Source organism: Nannobrachium achirus (genome assembly GCF_963921795.1).
Source record: "Nannobrachium achirus genome assembly, chromosome: 11".
Lineage (NCBI taxonomy): Eukaryota > Metazoa > Chordata > Actinopteri > Myctophiformes > Myctophidae > Nannobrachium > Nannobrachium achirus.
The window spans coordinates 57,510,106-57,531,590 of record NC_137820.1 but is presented as its reverse complement, the minus strand read 5'-3'; the positions used below and the strand labels follow the sequence as shown (position 1 = coordinate 57,531,590).

At 41.5% G+C, this 21,485-nt stretch overlaps 1 protein-coding gene across 1 annotated transcript in view; it reads left to right on the top strand.

The window, feature by feature from the left end:
• The window catches only part of kcnq1.2 (potassium voltage-gated channel, KQT-like subfamily, member 1.2), a gene marked incomplete at its 5' end in the record, with an annotated part of 482,784 nt that overhangs the window by 43,720 nt on the left and 417,579 nt on the right, over positions 1–21,485 (top strand). Inside the window, 4 exons of the mRNA XM_080737216.1 lie at positions 12,582–12,708; positions 13,273–13,351; positions 13,911–14,007; positions 20,030–20,170. Coding sequence (XP_080593342.1) covers positions 12,582–12,708; positions 13,273–13,351; positions 13,911–14,007; positions 20,030–20,170 — 444 coding nt within the window. The remainder of the gene's footprint in view (positions 1–12,581; positions 12,709–13,272; positions 13,352–13,910; positions 14,008–20,029; positions 20,171–21,485) is intronic.

Here is a 21,485-nt window from a genome sequence, read left to right as displayed (position 1 = left end):
ACACTGAGAGGAAATGCCTCTGTAGCTACTGGTTGCTGCTGTAAGCTAACTGCGACGATGCACGCTGTTGGATAAACAAAACAACACTTGGATTACTCGCAATAGTTTGGCTAAAGTTCATATTTATGATAGAAAACCATGCTCCTGTGGCTTAAACGTTTGGAAGTTTGATAAACTTTTTGGACCTACGCTGAATTCCAATAGATGAGTGGTGGTGTTATTATATCATGCTGCAAAGGAATGAGACGTCGCTCTGTCTGTAATGTATGGATGGCAGTGTCAAAAGATGAAGTCACTGGAGTTTTACATGTAAACAGCAGGTAGGCTATACTATCTAAATATGTGTTTACAGGGGGCAGCAGTAATTGACAATACGCGTTTGCTTCCTACAGTCTATGGTTTGCTTACGTTCTCTGCATTAAAATAAGCAACGGAACACTTGTTATGTTTGGGGTAGGGGTAGGTCTAGGTGGTAAGAAAGTCGGGAACATAGAACCTGGGGAACATAGAAGGTACGGTCCCGGCTCGCACGTGCTCAGTGCGGTCAAAAACAAATGGAGGTGGGCTTGGCTGGATGAAAAGGTTGACGGGAAAGCCATTCAGGTCCTGGTGTCAAACGGTAAGAGAACCAGGAGCCTGTTTCTGTTGTTTGTGCAACAGAAATCTGTTATATGGCAGCATGGCAGCAACGAGGGGGGGTGTAAAATATTTTTTTTTTGCTTTAACCCCTGCATACATACATACATACATACATATACGGACAAGCTGTGACCGTTCACATACTAAACTTGCGACCTACGGTCGCAATTATTATATTATTATTATTATCTATGTTGGATGATAGGGTTATAAGCAGTGGTGGAAAAAGTACAAAAAACTAAAAAAGGTTCTGAATAACAATCTTTATTTTTATTTTTTTAAGGTTTAAATAATCGTAAGAAAAGAAATAAGACTATTTGAAAAAGGGAAATGTGTTACATTGTTTAAACTGTTAAAGTCCGGGACCCCTAGGGGGTCCTCAGAGTTACTACAGGGGATCCTCCAAATCTTTGTGTGATAGAAGCTTTTTTTCTCCTTTTCTATATTAACCACTTGAACCCTAGTGTCCATATTCTGAGAACTTTAGCCAAAATCAGATCTACAAGCTCACAACGCCTCTGAACTTGTAGATCGGCTATTTTTGGCAAAGAGGTTTCGTGTAGAGGGGAAAAAGAGCAGACTAAGTACAGAGTGAAAGGTCAAGTATTGACAGTTCAAGTGGTTAAATATCTAGAAACACAAATTTACATGAACCCAAAATACACTGATGATTGTGCTGTCAAACGATGAAACTACAGTATATGGTATCCTAACCCTGCTTCATCTCTCTCTCGACTAAGGGGTCCTTGGCCTGAAAACGTTGAAGACCCCTGGCTTAGAATATTATGTGGGTCAATTTACCCATTGACTTGGATTACCCCTAAAGTTAAATTGGCGCAATTTGACCTTTTTTTTATAGGTCATATTTGTATGTCCCTTTGTCATAGATGCTTATTGATTATTTCAAATGTTGGAAGACGTCCTGAAATATGGCTAGAAGTTTTTATTTTATTTTTATTTTTTTCTGGCTCATCTTACCCCGTTCTCCCCTATAGTAAAACCCTCGGAAATGACACATTAAGTAATTAAAGTAATTAAAGATTAACATCAGTACAACACTGATGTTAATCCCGAGCGCATTAAAAATGTATGGCCATTGATAAGTTCTGGCTGGACTTTTATAAGTTGTGGTCTTATAGTTTGTCTGCAGTACTCCCTTTTATCCACTTGATGGTGCTAGAAGATCTTGGCTGAGAGGGGTCACTAACCCCGCCATCTTAAACCCACCTAAGGTGTTGATATAATACTGTACATAAATTGATCATGTATAGCTCAGTGATTCGTCGCCATCACTGCTCTGCAAATTAAGTCATACAAATAAAGCAGCTTTCCCCTATGGATTTTACAATAATATATGTGTAATTTCTTTGCATAAAGGGACGTACCTCCAGTGTTCATTTTGACAGTAATTGTTTTATTTTGTTTATTTAGTCATAGTCTTTAGAATAAAAGTTATATTTATTATTGAAACGTTTTAGTTTTAGTCTAGTTTTAGTAAATATCAACTACATTTACAGCCGATTTAGAAGACAATAACGTAATTTTGGGCGGGTCGTGATTTGTCCAACTTCTTCTAAGGTATGTGTACACTCTCAGAGTTAAATAAACACAGAGGATTTTAAATGAAGGGACAGTGAAGTCCCAGCAATAATACCACTTTCAAATCAAATAGGGTTCCAAAGTCTAATGATTTTCAGGGACCCCAAATTGACTGATGTGTTTGGCTATACAGACCCCTATTTGAAAGGAGTTTGTGCCAGGGAGAGCTTTGTATATTTCTATTCACATTCTTTTTTTTAATAAAGGTTTTCTTCCTGAAATGAGGGGACCCCTTGGAACCTCCGCAAGGAAGGACCCCTACTCAAGGCATTTTTTTTTTGCCACAGACATACAAAAAGTAGACAATAATAGAAACAGAAAGAGCTAGCCCTTAATGACCATAACAGGTCTGTAACTGTCAAATGTGTGCTCTCTCAGAGTTAAGGGGGTTCTTGCAAATGAAATATTTGAGAACCACTAGTACTAGTTGGTAGGGCTGTCACGATTATGACATTTTCCATGAAGATTAATTGTCACTCAAATAATTGCGATTAACAATTTAATTGTGTTTTTGTTGTTGACAATTACATTTCTGTTTGGCTTTTAGGCTTTGAAGTTGCACATGGCAGGTATGACACATAACCTAAATATACAAAGAAATTAGTAAAATATTTGACAACTTTATACTTAAAAAAAGAACATTGATAGTGGAAATAGCCGATCCACAAGCTCACAGAGCTTGTAGATCGGCTATTTCCACCACTTTTTTTTTCCCAAAACCAAGTGTTTGAAACTATATTAACATTTCTCAACATGGAAACGATTATGACGATTATGCAAAAATAATTGCGATTACCTCAACTAATTGCGATTAGACGATTATGTAATAATTGTGACAGCCCTAATTGCTAATTTGAGAACAACTAGTACTAGTTGGACTCCTAATGTGCCAAAGTGTCGTGGTCAATAAGTGTCATACATATTCTGAAGAAAACCTGGGGACTTGACATTCACTAATTGGGTCTTATGATCAAAATAAGAACATTATAATGCTGTGTAAAAAAAAAAAAAAATCGATAATTTGCCACGGACAAGGACAAGGACACATTTGTCCATGTATGGACATATTAATGACCCCTGCTCAAGGCCTAATGCATATAAAAATGGAGGGCTCTTGACATGAATAAGGTTGTGAATTGCTACTGTAGCAGTGGACTGCAAATAAAGTGCTCTGAAGCCAAGCGTTCTTTATGTATCGGATCAAACAGCAGTGGGACCAGAGGACTTGTACACTATTATACACTCACTTTGCTAGTAAATAGGGGTTTGTGTGGCTTATTGCACTATTAAGGCTGCTAAGTGACGCAATAAATCCAGGACTTACAACAGGTAAAAGAAAACGATGTCCACAGTTTGGAAACACTACAAAGAGCTTGCATCATCCATCTCTCTCTCGCCCTGGCCCGGCGAGCAAGCTGTGAATAGAAAAACACACACACACACACTTATTACGTACTACATTGTGTACACAACGTGCACGCTTGTGCACACAGCAAACACACACACATACAGTACACACACCCTCGCGCGTGCACACACACACACCAGCCCATGAGCGCTGGGGGCAATCAGAGGACAGGAGCGTAGTACAGTGTGTTCTCTAAACTTTTGGATGCTGCCCTTTCAGGATGCACCGTCACAGTTACTCATTTATCTGACTGCACCCTCTGTCTCACCCCCTCCCCTCTCTCTCTCTTTCTGTCTCACCCCCTCAACTCTCTCTCTGTCTCTCTATTTCTGTCTCACCCCCTCACCTCTCTCTGTCTGTCTCTCTCACCCCCTCCCCTCTCTGTCTGTCTCTCTCTCTTTCTGTCTCACCCCCCTCACCTCTCTCTATCTGTCTCTCTCACCCCCTCCCCTCTATCTGTCTGTCTCTGTCTCACCACCTCACCTCTGTCTCTCTCTCTCTTTCTGTCTCACCCCCCTCACCTCTCTATCTGTCTCTCTCACCCCCTCCCCTCTATCTGTCTGTCTCTGTCTCACCACCTCACCTCTCTCTCTGTCTCACCCCCTCCCCTCTCTCTGTCTGTCTCCTCACCACCTCACCTCTCTCTCTCACACTCTTATCTGTCTCACCACCTCACCTCTCTCTCTGTCTCTCGCTCTCTTTCTGTCTCACCCCCTCCCCTCTCTCTCTCTGTCTGTCTCCTCACCACCTCACCGCTCACCTCTCTCTCTCACACTCTTATCTGTCTCACCACCTCACCTCTCTCTCTCTGTCTCTCTCTCTCTTTCTGTCTCACCCCCTCCCCTCTCTCTGTCTGTCTCCTCACCACCTCACCTCTCTCTCTCTCACTCTCTTATCTGTCTCACCCCCTCACCTCTATCTCTGTCTGTCTTTGTCTCACCCCCTCCCCTCTCTCCCTGTCTCTCTCTTTCTGTCTCACCCCCTCCCCTCTCTCCCTGTCTCTCTCTTTCTGTCTCACCCCCTCCCCTCTCCCTCTTTCTGTCTCTGTCTGACTCACCAATCTCTCTCTCTCCATCTCTCACTCCCTCTTTCTCTCTCTCTTTCTCTCCCCCATTTCTCTCTCTGTAGCTTCATCAGTCATGAACAGCAGTGGTCAGACTTATAAAGAGTAGACACACACACACACACACACACACACACACACACACACACACACACACACACACACACACGCACGTAACAATTCACCATTACTATTGGACTGTTGAACACGCACGTAACAATTCACCATTACTATTGGACTGTTGAACGTGTGTGTGTGTGTGTGTGTGTGTGTGTGTGTGTGTGTGTGTGTGTGTGTGTGTGTGTGTGTGTGTGTGTGTGTGTGTGTGTGTGTGTGTGTGTGTGTGTGTGTGTGTGTGTGTGTGTGGTGTACTGTAGTGTAGTGTCATCATGGCGGTGTGTATCAGCAGTAGTAGCTATACTTAGAAAGTTCAGGGTTAGTTGACATCCATGAATCACAGGCTGCTTGTTTTGGATGGCACAGCCAGGGGACATTAGTCCTTCAGGATATTTGGCTTTCATAGGAGCAGCCAAAGCAAAGCCAGTCAGACCAGAGCACACACATGCACACACACGCACGCACGCACGCACGCGCGCACGCACGCACGCACGCACGCACACGCACACGCACACGCACACACACACACACACACACGTGCTCACGCACACACACACACACTTACTCCCTCAGACTACAGTTATCTGACACAGCTAGAGCTCTGAGCAGGAGCTTCAGTGTCAAGGTTCACCAGCATCAACCAACCAACCTACCCACAGTGATGTGTGAAGACACAAAACAATGTGAATGTTTGTAGCTGATACAAAATCTTCAAAGCTACAATCCAAGTTGAGCTGCCTTCAACTACGGTAAAATCGTGTCGCGTAAGGCTATTTTCAGCCAAAGCTTTCCCCACAACAATAACAGAAAACAGAAAAAACACTAGTATAGAGCCATGAGGGACTCCAGTCAACCATATACAGTTTCAGTGGTTAACCATTTCCACTCTCTTTCTCTACACTCACAATATTTCCGTCAGCCAGTTCTGTGTTCTTTTCAACCCCAGGCTTTATATTTCACTCTGTGGACGCCTGCAGTGACAGATATGCTGCATCGCTTTGTATCTCTGTATCTTCTGTAGCTGCCAGTGTGAGTGAACGCAGCAAGTTACACAGTTGTTGTTGTCTGTTTGTTAGTGTCTGTTGTTGATCAGACATTCGGTCTCTGATTTAGTTTATTTTAGCGTGAAACAATGGCTGTTTTGGTTTTTGTTGTTGTGGTACAGGCCAATGGTTACAATGAATCAATGTGTGATACCATTCTGAGCCCGTATCTTAACAGAAATGTTTTTTGCCCAACGGTGTGACTGTAATATCCGTTCCCATAAGTGACATAATTTAATGCAGATGTGTCTTCCTAAAATAGATGAGGAGAAACAGCAGGGGAGGTCAGGACACCTGTGGGCCTTAACTGTGTTCAGCTGGGGAGGGAGGGTTGGATTCCATCTGGGATTTATCAGGAAAGCTTAATACTGTTGCTATATGAGCCCCTACGGAGCACAGCTTTGGTAAATAAATGTATATGGGTATAGTGTTTGTGTGCATTGATGCATTATGGTATGCATGCGTGTGTGTGTGTGTGTGTGTGTGTGTGTGTGTGTGTGTGTGTGTGTGTGTGTGTGTGTGTGTGTGTGTGTGTGTGTGTGTGTGTGTGTGTGTGTGTGTGTGTGTGTGTGTGTGATGTATTATCTTGCTATTGTAAGTCGCTCTGGATTTAGAGGTCTGCTAAATGCCTAAACTGTAAACTGATGGATGGATTAATGAAAGCGCTTTAATTTCTGTGCCTTGTCTTCACGACCCATAACTTAGGGTTGTACGTACAGTATAAGACATCAAAAACCCTATTAGACTGCACTCTGTCGAGTTGCCAACTTGCGCCTTTTGCACTCGTGGCCATGTATGTATGGCAGATATGCGACCGAACGCAGTACTTCCGCACTCTGTTGGTGCAAGTAATTAAAGGGATATTACACTTTCAAAAAAACTTTTTGTCATTTTATCGTCCAATCAGGCTTTTGGGAACACCCAGGACAGTTTTTGAATTTCTTCATTCAGTATTTAGATATTTGATATTCATTTCCCCCAATGTTCCCCCTTCCAGGACCTTCCAATACAAACCCATTATAACTTCAAACTCCATTTTAACCATGATAGATTCAATTAAAACAACTGTCCTTTTTTCTAGTGACTCCTGACACCCTCCAAATACGTGAGCAGACCGTGTTTTTTCGATAACTTTTATAATGTTTTATTGTATTTAATAATTTTCATTTCCCCAGAAGATTAATATAAATCAATGAAAGATTTTATCGAAAATACACGGCCTGCTCACGTATTCGGAGGGTGTCAGGAGTCACCAGAAAAAAGGACAGTTGTTTTCATTGAATCTATCATGATTAAAATGGAGTTTGAAGTTAAACTGGGTTTGTATAGGAAGGTCCTGGTAGGGGGAAAATTGGGGGAAATGAATGTCAAATATCTAAATACTGAATGAAGAAATTCAAAAACTGTCCAGGGTGTTCCCAAAAGCCTGATTAGATGATAAAATGACAAAAAGTTTTTTTGAAAGTGTAATATCCCTTTAAGTGAAAGCCCAGTGTTGGGTGCTGTGTTGGGTGAATGCTGCCTTCAAATCACTGTATGCATGTTTTTATTCTCTTCTCTCATATAAAGTTTCTCAAATAGAGGAGAAAGGGCTAAGTGCAACTCTTTTGTACTTTTGCAGAGTTAAAGGTAGGGCAAGTTATTTTCTTTGGTTAAAATAAGTGTTAAATAGCTCTATACTCTGATCGTAATCATTGCTGTAGAGCAGGGGTTTTCAACTGATTGTGAACCAGGGACCACCACCCTGGCTAAGAACCAATGGGGACCACGTTGTGTTGGGTAGAGTGGATACACTGTATACTATATGTGGGCTAAGATGATTTAAAGGTGGGTTAATTGAGTTGGCCCTTGAAGATTGCTTGAAATATGCTTGTGGCCCAGAGCTCCAAAAGGTTTATGCAACCCACCTGAAAATGTATTTTCTGTTCATTAAAGAGCTGGAGAGACCGGGACACTCGAGTTACTGAACAAACAGTCCATAGCAATATTTACTATCTCAAAATAGTGCTTTAACCTTTTAACATAAAACCTCTTGTTTAAACCAAAAGATGTTGAGTCAGATATGGCTGCAGTCTGGATGGCACCATATTCTATACGGTAGACCAGTCTTTCCCAAACAATGACTCACAACTCGAGTAAAACATTTTCTTTTCCAACATTTAAAAATATGATATATTAAAAAAAGAATCAAACCTCGGTTCGAAGTGAAGCGGTGAACTTTTATTCTATGTGTTCCAGAGTTATGAACTCTGGAACACATAGATACATTCTTTATTCTGAATGAATGAATGAATGTTTTTATCTGGAGGGCCGAATTGTCATGTGAAGCTTGACCAATCCTCAAAGTATCCAATCATCAGACTGGGACCGACACCACACATATATTCTGGACGTACGGGACAGATAAAACCTGTTCATTCTGGACTGAAATGACCATATATGGATATGGGACACATATTTTGTTTTTGATAAAACCTGTTCATTCTGGACTGAAATGACCATATATGGACATGGGACACACAAAGCCACTCCTTGGAAGCGGCTTTCACCGCTTCAAAAAAGATGAGTGAAAATAGACGATTCACAAGCTTGCAACACGGCGAACGTCTAATCTCTCTTTCAGGGCTCGAACCTCAATAGTTTGAGAACCACTGGCGTAGAGACACAGCTGCAGTGCAGGGTAATGAAATGTGGTCGGCTACACTCCTCCTCCCAGGTCAGACAATAATGGTGACATGGCTGGCCGCTCAAGTTCAACTGAACTGGAGCTCATAGAGACTCACTGGACCATCTCTGTCTGTCTCTGTCATTCTGTCTGTCTGTCTGTCCCTTTGTCTTTGTGTCTCTGTCTGTCTGTCTGTGTTGTTCTCTCAGTCTATCTAGTAGTGTGTTCCAGTCCTGTTTCTCTTTCTCTTGCTCAACCGACATGATGACCGTTGTGACAAATGTGCACATCGGTGCCTCATTTCCATTTGGTTCTTAAAACAAAATATTATCTCTGAATTAAAACGAGCATTGGGGATTTTACGGTGCATCTGATGTGAATGGAACAGGTCATTGTTTGCTGACCTGTTTTGGTGGGTGTATGAGGGTGCGTGTGCGTGCGTGTGCGTATACTGGGCCTGGGTGGATGGGGGTGGCGGTATGTTGTTGCATCAGCAGTGCTCACAGTATTGAGTGTCATAGGGACGGCGCTCACAGAGCAGCCAGTCCAAGCAATCAACTGGGAAGGCCACCCACATGGCCCAGGGTCATTACCCAACACTTAGGTGGCTAAATATTATGGATACATGGTGGCCGCCGGCCCCGGGGGGGGAAAGCCCAGCCCAAGAGGACCTCCAACTGGCTGGCTGGCAGGCCTTATCACCCGGTCACCAGACAGTCATCCATGTTCACAATGCACAGTGGTGGAAAGTAACTACATATATTAACTCTAAGTACTGAGGTACCATTTTGAGGTGCTTTTACCTAAAGCAACAGTCGTTTAAAGGTAGGGTAAGTGATTTGGTTAAAATAAATGTTAAATAGTGCTCTATTCTGATAACTCATTGCTATAGAGTGTTTGTTCAGTAACAGGAGTCTCCATGTCTCAAGCTCTTTATTAAACAGAAAATGTATTTTCAGGTGGGATACCGATTTGATGCAATCAGGATAGAGAACTCGGAAGTGATGAGACAAAGAAGTGAGCAGACAAAACTGGAACTGGAATGCCTCATTCATTCACACTGAGAGAAGCCAAGCTAATGGTTGGCTTGGTAATTCAATGTAATCTCTATGCAAACCAGCTTTTAAAATTTCCAAGCTTTTTTCGAGCATGGACATTTTAAAAGCTGGTTTGCATAGAGATTACATTGAATTACCAAGCCAACCATTAGCTTGGCTTCTCTCAGTGTCAATGCAGCATTTACACTATAAAAACGAAGGTGATAAATAGGTACTCTCTCCTGGTTGGCTGATAGTTTGCAACCCATCTGAAAATGTATTTTCTGTTTGTTTATTAACTCATTTAATGCCACCCTTTCACCACTAGAGGGGGCCAAGTGTGCCACAGACAATCCCATAGAGATATGCTGGTATATGCAGAAGCCCTGCAGCCATGACTTGCCTAAACACTTTCCTTTGTGCATGTACAGGAAGAGGATGAAGTTAGCTTGAAGTTAGCTATTGGCTACCAAGCATTTTAAAAGCCTTATTTTCGTCAACTTAGCCATGATTAAACCTTGCACACCTCATGCATGGGAAAAAAACAGAGAAGAATGAGCTCTAAAAAATCCAATGCAATCCTGGATTGCATTGTTGTGGGTTTGTGCAGTTTGTTCACAGCTTTCAAACAAAAAAATCCGATTGGAAATCCGTTCAGGCATTCTTGAGATAATAGCCATTATGTTTTACACTGTTGTGAGCTTGGAGGTCTGCTACCTGAGTTGTATGGGGGTTGTATGGGGGTTAAACATGCAAAATCGCGATTGAAATCATGTTCACTAGTTTTGATGGGGTCCAAAAAAAAAATTTCAAAAAAAAATTTTCAATTTTTTTTTTTTTTTTGAATCACGTGTATACACGTGATTGGCACTGTGGGATGCGCTAATATATCACGTGTATACACGTGATTGGCACAGAATGAGTTAAATATCTGGAGAGACAGGGAGACCCATGTTACTGAACACCCCATAACAATGGGTCAAGCACAAATAATATTTATTTTTAAATGACCTATTTGAAAAGAGTACCGTTACCCTTTAGCCTGACAAAATGTGTAGCTATTCTTTAATCATTGTGCAGTCAGAAAAAGGTATTTATTCTTTGTCTTTAGTAGCAACCTAATCGGCAGCTGAGCAAAATGTAATACATTATGTATTTTTTGAATGAATTATTCAACTTTAATGTATTTTTTGTTAGTTAAAACATGTCTATTAGAACCTCGAATCTAATTAACAAGGTAATAGCTAAATAAGTGCCATAATCTGATTAATCGTTTAACTCATTCTGTGCCAGATGACGGTTTTGACGTTTTTTTTTCCAATAGCCCTGTGTGCCAATGACGGTTTATGACGGTTTTTGTGTTTTTTATATATAAAAAAAAAAAAAAATGATTTTTAAAAGATGTCAAAATGACCTGAGATCAGAGAGATGCTTTTCTCTGTTTGTGTGTTCGCTCCCTCGTTTAGCTGATTGAGAAAATGTGTGTTCATGTGTGTCCATTCTAGTGGATGGACACTTTTTTTCATTCAAACAGCTCTATCTCTGGAACCATTTGTCCGATTGACAAAATTCTTTTTGCCACTGAATCACAACAACTGTGTCTGTTTCTGTGGGGAAAACAATTATAAAAAAAAATCATTTTTTTTCATTGCATAGTAAAGAAAAACATACAAAATCCTGGCACAGCTACCTTGGAGCCATTTTGGCATTTGGCACAGAAATAATCGACCGATTAATCGATTATGACAATAATCCTTAGTTGCAGCCCAATAGAACATGGAGATAAGGGGTTTCTGCCCGACAGCGACGATACCCTGTAGCTAGTAGTGTTGTTGTTATACATGCGTTGGAACCCTGCACCTCCAATCACTGAGCCATTGTGAAGCTGCTCTGAATATGAGCTGTCATCACCGGCACTATAACTGCCTCTGTCTCCTCCTCTGCTGTGGGTGGGCCTGCTTACCTCTAGAAGACCACCTTCATTTCTCTCCTCCTCTGTCAACGTACCTGTCGGGACCCCCCACTCATATCACAATCTCAAATCTTCTGTGATTGATTGTAATTGCCATCGGATTATAGTCTCTTAACGCGCTGTGATAATCAATTCAGCGCTGTCAGAAATGAATGATAATTGTATAATTTGTGAGTTAGCAATGTTATCATGATTATTGTCCTATTTAAGGGTGGAAACCTTACATGTCCTAAAAAAGTTACTTTGCAGGATTCTAATTCAATCGCAGCAAAAGTAGCAGATCTGCAAGCTTGAAACGTGTCGCTTTGCACAGCGTTTTCAGCATTTAGATCTGATACTTTTATGTTTTTGTGCGATGCTGTAGTTTGATCACATACTAGGGTGTTAAATTACGGAAAAAAACACAAAAAAGTTATAATATGGAGATAAGCAGTTTCCACCCGACAGCAATGATATACTTTTGAATGTGGTTTTTGTATGTATTTTTAGTGCTAGTGAAAATAGCGCATTGACAAGCTCACAACGTGTCTCCCTGAAACCATTTCTGAGTAGATGGCTATGTTGTGAACAACACCGTTGCACGATGAACTATTTAAACTAGTAGTTCACCCCCCAAATTTTTTTTTCTTCCTATTGATTACTCATGCCACGGAGACTTGATTTCAATAATGTTGTTTTGTATTTGTCGCATTCCTAAGACAAAAAATGCATTATAGTAAATTTTCCCCCCGGATGGGGACCCAAATGCATTTGGGTCCGGAATCAATTGGGGATACATTTATTGTAATCAAATTATTGTCTTAGGAATGCGACAAAAAAAACACTAATAATATTATTGAACTCAAGTCTCCATGGCGTGAGTAATCAATTGAAAGAAAGTCATTTTGGGGGTGAACTACTCCTTTAAGTGTCGAAGGTTTGTATGTTTTCTTGCGTGTAAATTATAACTCTTTGTTCTCTGTGTGTGTGTGTGTGTGTGTGTGTGTGTGTGTGTGCGTGCGCGTGTGCGTGTGTGTTGTTTGCTCTGTCCCCCTGCAGGAGATCGTTCTGGTGCTGTTCTTTGGCACAGAGTACATTGTCCGCCTGTGGTCGGCCGGCTGCCGCAGCAAATATGTGGGCATCAAAGGACGTCTCCGCTTCATCAGGAAGCCCATATCTATTATAGGTGCACCTGGCCCTCTCCTTTGTTCCCTGCACTGGACCCACGTCATGCCATGCATATCGCTCTAGACCTTTTTACCCAAGCACACGTTTCACTGCTTGATAACGGCTGTATACGTACTGTAGCACTCCAATACCACATGTTGAAAAGACCTGTGTAAACGTATTTATTTCGTCGTTGTCGAGTGGAAACCTCGTATCTCCAAGTTTCAAATTAGTATGTTTTTCGTAAAGTAAAGCCCTGCTTCATCATACGGCGGTCGCACTAAAGTAGTGAAAAACAGCAGATCTACAAGCACACGGCGCCTCGCGGTGCGAGGCGTTGTGTGCTTGTAGATTGTCTGTTTTCACTAGTTTAAATCATTTTTAAAATGATAAATGCAAAATGAACGGTTTTGGATATACACACCCGACAATGACGATTTGTTTTTGTTTGTTCGTTTCTTGCTTCTTTCTTTTCTTTCTTTCTTTCTCTGTGATCATTTGTTCTTTTTTTCTCTTTGTTGGTTCCATCCATCCATCCATCCATCCATCCATCCATCCTCCCTCCCTTCCTTTCTATCAACAGATCTGATAGTGGTCATCGCCTCAGTCATCGTGTTGAGTGTGGGCTCCAACGGTCAGGTGTTTGCCACCTCTGCAATCAGGTATTGTAGACATTCTGAAGCATTATTGTACACTCTAGCCACTAGCCTGCTACATAATGTAAACAGAGTAATGGATACGGCACAAAAACAAGCAGCGCAGCCCTGTGCTCTGAGCCTTTGATTAGACAGAGGTCCGTTATTGAGTTCAGCGGCCATAAGGCCCATTAAAAAATAACGCACCGCTGAATGCAGTGATTGACCAATCAGAATCAAGCATTCACCCAAGCCGTGCAATAATCGTAATTAGATCTATATTGTAATCTATAGTCACAATGAAGGTACGATGGCTTTGTATGTAATATCACTTATCTGTGGGTTTTATGCTTCACCATCATGTGACACGTGTATCGTGTGTGTGTGTGTGTGTGTGTGTGTGTGTGTGTGTGTGTGTGTGTGTGTGTGTGTGTGTGTGTGTGTGTGTGTGTGTGTGTGTGTGTGTGTGTGTGTGTGTGTGTGTGTGTGTGTGTGTGTGTGTGTGTGTGTGTGTGCGTTTACGTTTGCCTCCCTCTGAGTTAAATCAACACTCAGGATTTTACATGTTTTGGTTTGTGTTGTTCAGGGGGATCCGTTTCCTGCAGATCCTGCGCATGCTGCATGTGGATCGACAGGGAGGAACATGGAGGCTTCTGGGATCTGTAGTGTTTATCCATCGACAGGTACAGTACCACCATGAATCATCTGTAGTCTTTATTCATTCTTTTTTGGATTGTTTATTTCAGACACAGTTAAAAGGCAAAGGATACTTCAAATAAACATTATAAAAGTACAAATTAGAAAGTAATAAAAATGTGAAAAGGAAAATAACAAATATTGTTATCAAAAGTGCACGACAATAGCATTGTAAGGAAACGTATCAAGTCCAACACCTTAATTCTTGCTTCTATAATTTATCAATCAATAACATTTAAAAAAGGGAAAAAAAACAATTAAAGAGAAAAAGTACAGTACAGTACGACCATAAACATCAACGGATGAAATGAAAACACATGGTCACGGGAATCCGTTATTTTCATTTTCAAGACCAAACCTTGATCAAATTGAAGTGACACATGGTTTTACCTGGACAATTTACAACTCAAGATAGCTCAGGTGTGATCGTATGAAGAACAAAGGACTTGTGATTGATGATGATTACTGTGACAAAAGAAACCACGATTTACGATATCATCACGATAATCAAAATCCATTATCCTGGGGCGGAACATTTGCCAAAAAATTGCAGATCTACAAGCTCACAACGCGTCGCAAAGACATTTGATAGAGAGAAAAAGACTGTATCAAGTACATATATTATAAGTACCTTTCACCAATTATAGAGGGTTTAAGTGGTACCGGATATGCAGCTCGGCAAATAAAAGGTGAATTGATCCCAGTGCATGACGGAGGACGATATCGCGATAAATTAAATCTCCACGATGCGATTATCGTGAGTGTTTTTTATCACGATAAACGATAATATCGCTTATCGTCCCATCCCTATAGTGTAGGGACGTCTCACCTTGAAATAACCTTGAACGAGCGCACACACACACACACACACACACACACACACACACACACACACACACACACACACACACACACACACACACACACACACACACACACACACACACGCACACACAGAATTTACAACGACCTCATTCATAAAATACCAAAACCTCATCATGTAAGAGCAGCAGCTGGTATTTTCTCACCCACAGCTTAACCCATTTAGAACGGGTACACATTTTGTGTATCATTATTCTATGCTTTAACTATTGAAAAATAGCAGATATACAAGCTCACGAGCTCGTAGATCTGCTATTTTTGAAAAGTCGTGAACATTAGAATTTTGATCCGATTCTATAAGTGTCTTTTGTCAAATAAGTTTTATTGCCAACAGATTATCAACAACAGGATGTATCAGTTATAAGATTAACAATTTTCTGTTTTAGCATATATAAGAAAGAAAGAAAAGGAAAGAGCTGAAAACAACAAGAAATAAAATACAATATGTCATCAAAACAACCCCTTCATACCCTCCCACCCCTACTGCTCAGTGACGAAACGCATAATAGAGAATCAGAATGAATTGTCCAATGGACATGCATTAGAATAAACAGTCTGTTTACACTAACATCATCCTTCTACTCAGGTAACGGACAAGGGGCAGCCAGATCTTATCAAATTGTGCCTGTCTGTCTTTAAGTGAATATCGTATTCTCTCAAGGTGAAGTGTACTAGTCATTTCATTAAGCCAGTGTTTAAATGCAGGTGCTTCCTCTTTTTTCCAATGAGTTAAAATCAGCTTCTTTGCTGTAATCAGACCATATGAAAGGAGATGTCGTTGTGAACTTGTCAAGTTGGAAATGGTGTCTGATGTGCCTAAGATAATTAGTATTGGGTCTATAAGTGTCTTTTGAATCCTTCTAATTCTAGGCCTAAATGGGTTAACCCAGTATCGGGGGGGCGGGGGGAGAGGGGAGAAGGGGGGGTTTGGAGGCATTTCTGGAGGCATTTCTTCACCAAATAAGGCCTCTGGAGGTCAGTTTGAGCCTCGTGCTCATAGCTGCCATTTCCTCCCCAGGATGAGAGAGGGGCTCGTCTGCCTGCCTCGGTGGTCAGACGGCCCGCTGTTGTCCACGCTGCATTTACCACCGCCTGTTAATTAGGCCTAGAATTATGGAATGCTTTAACCAGTGAAAAATAGCAGATATACAAGCTTGCAGCGCGGCACCGAGTGCCGCGCTGCGAGCTTGTAGATCTGCTATTTTTTAACTCTCCTACTGCCAGATTATTTATTTATTTATTGGGTCTGGTGCCATCAAAAAGCGGCTTACCTTTGCGACGTTATAGCAGATAGACAGACATTTATTTTTTTATTTTTTTTATTTTCTTTTATTGTGCAATAGTGCACTTTGGTCTGCCAGGCAGCAGAGGGCGGCGTCATGCGAGAATGAATGTGAATTTGCCTGTTATGTGTTGAAGAAGAAGAAGACCAGTCACTGGCCACAGAGCCTTACAGCCAGAGGAAATCAACAAGGAAGTGAATTGTTCTCCGTTGATCTAACGCATAATGGATTTTTTACACCATCACCGCGGAAAATGTGTTTATAGTACACGGCCGCGCGACCCCTCATCAGCTTACAGTCATCAGACGAACGAACCGAACGAGCGCCGTATTGGCATCGAGGTTCTGTAAAAAATGGGGCGAACGTTAACGTTCAAAGCGTGGGGAGAGTTAAACAGTCGTGAAAATGTGTGCAAATCTTTGAATATAATGTATTTTTAAAGCGAACGTTTGTAACTCAAATTTTGCTTCTGGGTGGTCCCTGGAACGAAATACTTTGAGATGGGGGTCCGTGGCCAAATAAATATCAGTTTGGGGGTCCTTCACATGAAAAGGTTTCAAAAAACCTTATAGAATCGGGTCTAAATAAAAAATGTCACGATTTTTCAGAAATAGCAGATCTACGAGCTCGCAGCGCGGCACTCGGTGCCGCGCTGTGAGCTTGTACATCTGCTATTTTTCAATAGTTAAAGCATAAAATAATGATACACAAAATGTGTACCCGTTCTAAATGGGTTAAAGGCAGGTTTATACTTGTGTCTGTGTGCCGGTGTTGCGCACCGAAAATAACTGATCTACCGCACCAGTGGTTCTCAAATGTTTTCAGGTCAAGGACGCCCAAAACTGTATACAGTATTTGGACACGGACCCCCGGACACGGATCTGTCAGGGACCCCCAGAATAGAACATTTGTGTATGACAGATTATTCAAATTTTTTATCAAAAACAGATGTACAACAAGCTTTGCTATATTTGAATAGCCAACATATAAAAGGATAAAGTGGTTAAAATGATTGTGATGCAATATTAACACATTTTGCTGAGGACCCCCTGGAACCCTGACCAAGGACGGGGGTCCCCTTGACCACACTTTGAAAACCACTGGACTACACTACAAACTCACAACGCATGTACACGCACACACGCACACCAGATAGATCTAACTTCATAAGGAGAAAAGCATGATAGAGAGAGAGCGACAAGATTACCTGTTTTTCTCTTTTTCTCTCTTTCTTTCTTGGGGTGGTGGGGTTGAGTTATTTTCCTTCTTTCTTTCTTATCAGGCCGATACACAATGTTCTGCTGTTAATCCCTGAAGGGTTGAAGTAGTGCTTGACCCTGACATTGAAGGGTCTTTGATGTATGGGAGGAACAGCAGTGATGTGAGAGGATGCGCTGTGAAGGTTAAACTAATAAAACATGATGCACTCCACCAGCCTCCTGTCACATGACCCTCTGATAATCACATGATCTGCTCAACTTTTTTATTCCTTTTTACAACTGATGCACTGAGCCGTTATGCTGATTGTACTTTGTACCATGTCTGGTGAACAACACATTCCAATGCATTTTAATGTAAATTTGTATGCCAATGGTGGAAAACTTGGAACTGAAACTGAAAGCCAGGGGTAGGTAGACGTTAAGGGAAATAATTTGCCACTGGTGGTTTTTCTAGAAAAAACCTTTTTATATTCATTCATAAATGAATGTGATATTTCAGCGTTTCTCAAACCGTTTCATGTCAAAGATCCCAAAACTGAGGGACCCCCATAAGAGAAGATTTTACGGCTATAGCAGTGATTCTCAACCCTTTTAATTAACCAAATGGACCTGTTCCATTTTTACATTCTCAGAGTTACACATATCGATCGGTCGATTTGGTTTTTAACTATCAATTTGACTGGGGACCCCCTGGAACCCCACTTTGAGAACCGCTGTACTAATAGTATGTTATACTTCATTATTGCATGCCGATACCTTGTTTAGTTTTTCTTTAGAAACTTTGACACCAGGTTGAAAGTTGTTAAGTGTGTTTGTGGGTTTTATAAATATCAAACCGATGAAAAGTATTAACAAGAGCTTGTGACTAGATAATAATTAGATTCATTGAAACAAAGGTTCTTTTTTCCATTTGCTGAAAAGTAAGTGTTTTTGGACATACAAGGTTTCCACCTGACAGTGACGATACACAGTACAGTACAGTACAGTACAGTACAGTACAGTACAGTGTGTTCCTTGGTGTCATTTTCAGCGTGTAATTTTTTCCAGTGTTGGTTGGTTTCACGTCAGCCGTCACATGTCACGTGCACTCGTTCTGCTCCTCGTTCCTTCCTTGAAGTCCAATTAAAGGATTTAAACGTGTAACTCTGTCTGCCTGTGTCTCTGCACGTGGAGCCACCTGCCTCACTGTGCCTCAGTAACTACACTATACTTTTGACCTCGTTTAGTAGTGTTGGTTTTTAGCGCTGTCACGATTATGACATTTTACTTGACGATTAATTGTTGTCACTCCAATAATTGCGATTAATGATGACAATATATTAACTCAGTCAGTGCCATATTTAAAGTGGGACCTCTTATATTGCCGTTTCGCCAACAAAGGGTTAAAAAAATAGTGTGCACGCTGCACACATTCGTGCACAGATCATGCACTATGCATGTGCATGCTTTTCACAGCTTTCAAACAAAAACATCCGCTTGGAAATCCGTTCAGGCATTCAGGAGAAAACAGCCCTTATGTTTTCTTCAAATGTAAACAAACATGGCTGCCATGTTTGAAAGATGGGGTTGGTATGGGGGTTAAACATGCAATTTCGCGATCGCGATCATGCCTAGTACATTGTTGGAGGTCCAATTTTTTTTTTTTTTTTTTTTATTATTTATTTAAAAAAGACGTCCAGAAGACGTCTGGCAGGGAGGTCCATAGTTAAAAAGACGTTTTTATTATAGAAACGTATTTTTTGGCAGGGTGGGTGTTAACTTTTTCAACATGGAAATTATTAAGACCATTATGACGATTAGGCATAGTACAATTGCGATTATGTAATAATTTTAACAAGCCTAGTTGATATGTGTTCAAAGAAAATGAAAATACTAGTCCTTGCCCGGGGGATGTGCACACTGCACAGTATATGAGGGGTCTCAGAAGTAATGGTGGAGAACCCAGACGTACGTATCAGTGATGTCAGTCGTCTCCAAATTTGGGCATTGTTTCAGCATGCGGCAACGCATGCGCCGTACGGTATGAGTGCAAGTCTGTGATGTCAGTACTATGACGTCAGAGTAACTGTAGACAGATGGTGGACAGACATTCCGTAAATGAATAATAGTTAAATATATAGAACTTATCCATGCACTGTACATTGTTATCATAATGTCCATACAGGAGCTGATCACCACACTGTACATCTTTATCATATGTCCATACAGGCAGGCACGTTCACACATAGACATTAAAGGGGACTCGAGCCCCTGCCCTTTTAACTGTCTGTAAAAAAGTGCCCTCTCCAGACCGTGAATGCAGTTTTTAAGAGAATTGCCTTGTCCAAACTCTCCTGAATGCAGCATCTTATGTTGAAAGAATTGCCCTCTCTGTGTAGAATGCCATACGCCACATCTCCAGTATTCACTTGATTATGCAGAATAGCAGACCTCTAAGCTCACAACCGTTGTAGTGCGACGCGTTGTGAGCTTGGAGGTCTGCTATTGATATTATCACCAAAAGTAAACTTTAATATCCATCTTTATTCCAGATATCAGAACATCTCTCTCAGACTGGTAACGATAGACTCTGTAACAATACAGCCCCTGCCTCTCTAACATTCTCTGCACGTCCCTGCATACAGGAGCTGATCACCACACTGTACATTGGCTTCCTGGGTCTGATCTTCTCCTCATACTTTGTTTACCTGGCCGAGAAGGACGCTGTGGACGAGGAGGGAAAGACAGGCTTCTCCAGCTACGCTGACGCCCTGTGGTGGGGAGTGGTAAGACGAGCACAACACTACCAAACAAACACCGCTACAAGTCTGACGTCAAAGCCACCACACCCCACAGCCAGGTCTTCCGGTTTGAATTACCGGGCTTTTTCCAAACTATAGTTCGATGAGTCAGGACATCTGGAGGTGCATGGGTTACAAGAAAAGGTTCTGACCATCAGAAGTTCTAAAACAGGTCAATATGTATCGTAGAAACTTTCTGACATTGGAAGGAGGATGTATTGGCTTTAAAGTTGTTTAAAGTAAAAGGAAAAAGAAGGCACGGTGGTGCAATTGTAGCGCTGTCGCCTCACAGCTAAGGTCAAGGGTTTGATTCTCGCCGGGGACGCTGTGGACGCTAGGGGGTGTGTTCTCTCCTCTGCCTCGTCAGTGCCCATACCTGAGGTGGGATAGGCGAAAGGGCCTTTCTGTGTGGAGTTTACATGTTCTCCCCGTGTCCCCTAGGGTAGGTACCCTCACAAAAAAAACATGCAGTAATCTTGGTCTCTATAATGCCTCCTCCTGGCCAGCCGGGGCACCTGATAGAGGGGAAGGAACTGGTTGGAATAACATGTTCCTTCCACGTGCTCCCTTCTGTCAGGTGATAAGAAGCGGCCTGCTCAGTGCTCATGCTTTGAGGAAGCATGAGCTCAGTTAGGTGCTTTCCCCAGGTTGGCAGAGGGAGAGTAGCGCCCAGGATTACAGTTTAGGCGATTGGCATCGAGTGAAAAATGGGTTACAAAATTGTGGGATTAAAAAAAACAGAAACAAAAATTCAAAATAAATCACAATATATGGGGGAAACAAATCTGGAAGATGCTTTCTTGGCCTCCTGGACCCCTGTTTGATGCCATTATTTATCTCTGGGACCCCTCAATCTACACTGTAAAATCCTCAGTGTTTATTTATTCATCACCTCAGAGAGTGTACAGTACACTCTCAGAGTTACAGACCCCTAATGTAACATTTGGACCCTTGGTGGTCCCCAGACCCAGTGTTGAAAACCAGGGCTCTGAGCCATCCAATCAGAGGAGGAATTTAAAGAGAGACGATAAAAACCTTCCATCTTATGAGCTGGAAATTCAAAGTGAGGAAGTAGGCAAAAGAAAATTACTACAAAATCACAAATGGACACGATTATCCTCCTCATTATACATTCTAGGTCATCATCAAGTAACGACATTATGACGTGACTTGGCACTCAATGTTTTTTAATTATATCATTTCTGGCATGTGAAGCAATGATGTGATGGAATATTCCTAGTTTCCCTGTGGTATGAAATAGCACGCACACGTTTAGGTTACAAGCATGCATGCACTGATG